Raw genomic sequence first — 4,178 nt, forward strand, 5'->3', positions numbered from 1 at the left:
CGAAAAGTGAAGATGTTTTGTAATTCTGATTTGAAAACGAAACGCGAACAAAATAATATTTTAAAAGTGAAGTACTTTCGAAAATCAGGAACATTTTTTAAAATGGGAACATTTTTTGAAATTCCAAGACAAAATTTGAAAACACGAACATATTTTGAAAAATGTGAAAACAAGAACATTTTTTAAAATTGGTAAACAAAATTTTGAAATTGAATGATTTCAAAACTCCCAAAAAATGAAAACATGCACATTTTTTAAATTTGCGAACAATTTTGGAAAACGGGAATATGTTTTCAACTGCCCGGACATTTTTTGAAAATTATGAACAAAATATTGAAACAGAACAATTTTGAAACTCCTGAAAGAAATGAAAATGTGCACATTTTTTAAATTTGCGAACAATTTTTAAAAACAGAAACATGTTTTGAACCACCCGAACATTTTATGAAATTTGTGAACAAAAATTTGAAACTGAACAATTTCGAAACTCAAAAATGAAACTGTGCACATTTTTTGAAATTTGCAAACAATTTATTTAAAACAGGAACATGTTTTGAACCGCCTGAACATTTTTTGAAATTTGTGAACAAAAATATTTAAAACAGGAATATTTTTGGAAACTCCGTACAAAATTCAAAAGCACGAACATTTTTTCGATCTACAAACAAAATTTGAAAATGTGAACATTTTTTGAAATTCCTAACAAAATTTGAAAAACCGAACATTTTTTGAAACTCCCGAACAAAATTTCAAAACGTGAACAATTTTTTTTAAAGTGAACAATTTTTTAATATGTTAATTTTTTTTGAAATCATAAACATTTTTTGAAACAACCGACAAAAAATTGAAAACACAAACAGTTTTCTGAAACTCCAGAACAAAATTTGAAAACACGAACCAAAATTTTGAAAATCAAACATTTTTTGAAAATATGAGCATTTTTGAAACAGAGAACATTTTGCAAAAACGAAAAAAATAAACAAAAAAGAAACAAAAAACAAAAAAAGAAAGAGAAAAAGAAAAAGAAACAGAAATGAAAATAAAAAACGGTTCAGGAACCTTCTAGAAGGTTCCCAAAACCAGAAAAAACCGGCTGGGAACCCTCAGAAGGTTCCCAAAACCGCCGGGACCTGAAAGATTTACGTGATGGGCCGGCCCAAATCGCTCGCTTGGGTTGCTGGTACGTGCGTTCGCTCGACAGTTTGACGCAGAGAGCGTCATATAGGAAATTCCGGCTATGCCTCGCTCCTACAGATTCCTTATTGGGAATCGTCAACGGGCGAGCGGACCAGGCTGGCCCATTAGTGCAGCTGCTAGTATGTCGTTCTATGTTCCCTCGAACTGCTCCAGTTTTCTTCCTTTTTTTCTTTTCTATCTTTTACCTCTGGTTTTCTTTGGTTTTTCTTTGTTATACTTTTGGGTTTTTCGTATTCTTCTCTTTTCTTTGTTTCTTTTCTTGTTTCTTTTTCAATTTTAATCGGGTTTTTTGTGCAGTCTATCTTTTCTCAGTACACAATGGACATTTTAGCTCACACATGAAATATATTATTGATACACTTTTGAAATTTTTCATGATGTACATTTTTTAAAATACATGTTTTGATCACTTTGTTGAATACACACATTTTCCAAATACACGTTGCATATTTTTTTAATGATGGTTGACATTGGGGGCTGACGTCTTGGCTCCCGGGAGCATATGCTCTCAGGTGAACAGTAATGCAAAAAAATTAATGTTTTTGAAAAATTCTGATTTTTTTCGTAGATGACTGTATTAGTGCCGCAAACATGCATGTCAATTTTCATGCGAAACGGAGCGGCGGTGTTTCGTCGGCAAAAAAAAAAAAAAATTGGGGTGACATATTGGGTTAACTTTTGGTGTTCAATTTGTTTTTTCTTTTGCACAAGCCAGAATGTTTTATCTTTTTGCCTCAAAATTTGCGGGTAGCATTTGGATGTGACTAGGTACACACAATCTTTTTGTCTTGATTTTTTTTTCATTTTAAAATTTTCTTTTGGCCCTAGGAGCATGTGCTCCCGGGAACCAAATTGACTTTCCGGTTAACATTTTATTAAACTACACAAAAAAATTAATTTAGTGGACATTTCTTGGAAACACATGAATATTTCTTTAAAATGTCATGTGCATTTTTAAAGAAAAACATATTTTTCAACCTAAGAACTTTTTTCATTATATAAAAACTTTTTCAAATATCACGAACATTTTTTGAATCACTGGATTTTTTATTTAAAATGTCTAATACCCCAGGTTCAAACGTGCTCATGTAATTTTTTCCGTAACCAGTCATGTAAGTGGTTACAACTTCCTCCAAAATCTCAAGTCACTAGTGCACATGCACGCCTCGGTTTATAAAAGATCTGACGTTCGCCCATTATAATTTTCTTAAAACTGATCATTGACAACTTAGCTATTTGCACTCCTCGGTTTATGAAAACGAGTGATAAGGATACCGCCTACCCGTGGTAACAATTTCTAATACCTCATGTTCGAACGTGCCCATAAGTAATCCTCTCCGTAACCAATCATGTAACTGGTTACAACTTCCTACAAAATCTCAAGTCACCAGTGCATGCACACCCCCAAAGTTGGCATCCAAATTTGTCACCACCCTTCGCTATTTCTTCTCCTCTCCACCCATCATCACTACCGGACGGCCTTGCCCCAAGCCTATACGTGTGTACCTCAGCAACCATGGCATGTTTGAGGGCCACCACCGCCGCACTCCTTCTCACCCTTGCGTCGTCGGCCGCGGCCACCACGACAAAGTTCAACATTACCGAGGTCCTCAACAAATCCCCGGAGTTCTTGACCTTCAACAGCCTTCTGTCGAAGACGAATCTCGCTGAGGAAATCAACAAGCGGCAGACCATCACCGTTCTCGTGGTCGACAACTCCGCTGCCAGCGGCATCACGTCGCTGCCCACAGACACGCAGAAGAAGGTGCTCGCCGTGCACGTCATCCTCAACTACTACGATCCCATGAAACTTGAAAACATCGAGAAGGGGACGGCGCTCCTTACCTCGCTCTTCCAGACTACCGGCGCCGCCACCGACCGCATGGGGTTCGTCAACTACACCCATAGCGCGGACGACCAGATGGTGTTTGGCTCAGCCGAGCCCGGCGCACCGCTCAGCTCGCAGCTGGTGAAGGTCGTTGCGTGCCGACCATACAATCTATCCGTCATGCAGGTTAGCGCAGCAATCATTCCACCAAGCATCAGCTCGTCGGGCAAGGGGAGCTCCGCGGCACCCGGTCCAGCCTACGGTTCATCGTCCAACGCGAGTGTCCCGACCATTACCGAGGCTGAGACGCTTGAATCGCCCGACGAGGCCAGTGCGCTAGACGATGACGCTCCTGCATCATCGCCACCAGTGCATAGCGCTGACGCGGCCGCAGGCGCGCACACTTCGGCGGGGAACACAGTGGTGGTCCGCACACGTGTTTGGCTCGTGGGGCTTGTGATGTTGATGGTTTAAAATTCTACGCAGAGCAACGGCCGATATTTAGCTTTACACGTCTAGTTTTTTTTTGCGGGGATTTACACGTCTAGTTGTGTAAGAAGTACTTGTGTATGTTGGCTTGTTATAATTCATTCGATGGATGCCCTTGATGTAAATTAAACGACATTTTGTTTTCCTTTTTTTTCTCAGTCAACCAAGTTTTTTTTGTACCCATCCCTACTGACATTGACCTTTTCTTTCGAAGGACCCAAGAAAACGCCTGATCTATTTTATATCTATACCTTCATATATTTTTTTCATAATCTTTATCTTTATCTAATAATAAAAAAGCTATTGTTTCTGCCCGTTCACCGTCTTTTTTTAAAGACCTTGTTGTTTTGGACAATTAACCCGCACTCCAGATTTGCTTTTACTCGTCCGTTTCTTCGTACGCTATGTTGGATGTCGCTCAGATGGGCTTAGCTGGGCTTGCGTCCGTGGTAAAAATTAAATGAGAATCGAATGTACTACTAATCAAGGTAGCCTAGAAAAGTACCACATTGCTCCATTGAATGATTTCTCGCCAAGTTAAATAAGATTGCATGTTCTTTGCAATATTAAGGAGCAACGAGCACACACGAGGACGCAGAAACAGGGCGGGCTAGCTGGTGCTGGTGTGTAGAGAGGCAAGGAGGAGGCTAGCAGTGATGAGGGA

General features: G+C 39.4%; 1 protein-coding gene across 1 annotated transcript; it reads left to right on the forward strand.

Moving 5' to 3' along the window:
- Positions 1-2,697: 2,697 nt before the first annotated feature.
- Positions 2,698-3,619, forward strand: LOC125541616 (fasciclin-like arabinogalactan protein 14). The gene has a single exon (XM_048704980.1). It carries the CDS (start codon positions 2,714-2,716, stop codon positions 3,497-3,499), a length of 786 nt encoding a protein of 261 aa, XP_048560937.1. The 5' UTR covers positions 2,698-2,713; the 3' UTR covers positions 3,500-3,619.
- Positions 3,620-4,178: the final 559 nt, after the last annotated feature.

This window comes from Triticum urartu, chromosome 2 (assembly GCF_003073215.2).
Source record: "Triticum urartu cultivar G1812 chromosome 2, Tu2.1, whole genome shotgun sequence".
NCBI lineage: Eukaryota > Viridiplantae > Streptophyta > Magnoliopsida > Poales > Poaceae > Triticum > Triticum urartu.

Coding starts and splice junctions, on each gene's coding strand:
- LOC125541616 (XM_048704980.1), top strand. CDS start 2,714: ATGGCATGTTTGAGGGCCACCACCGCCGCACTCCTTCTCACCCTTGCG.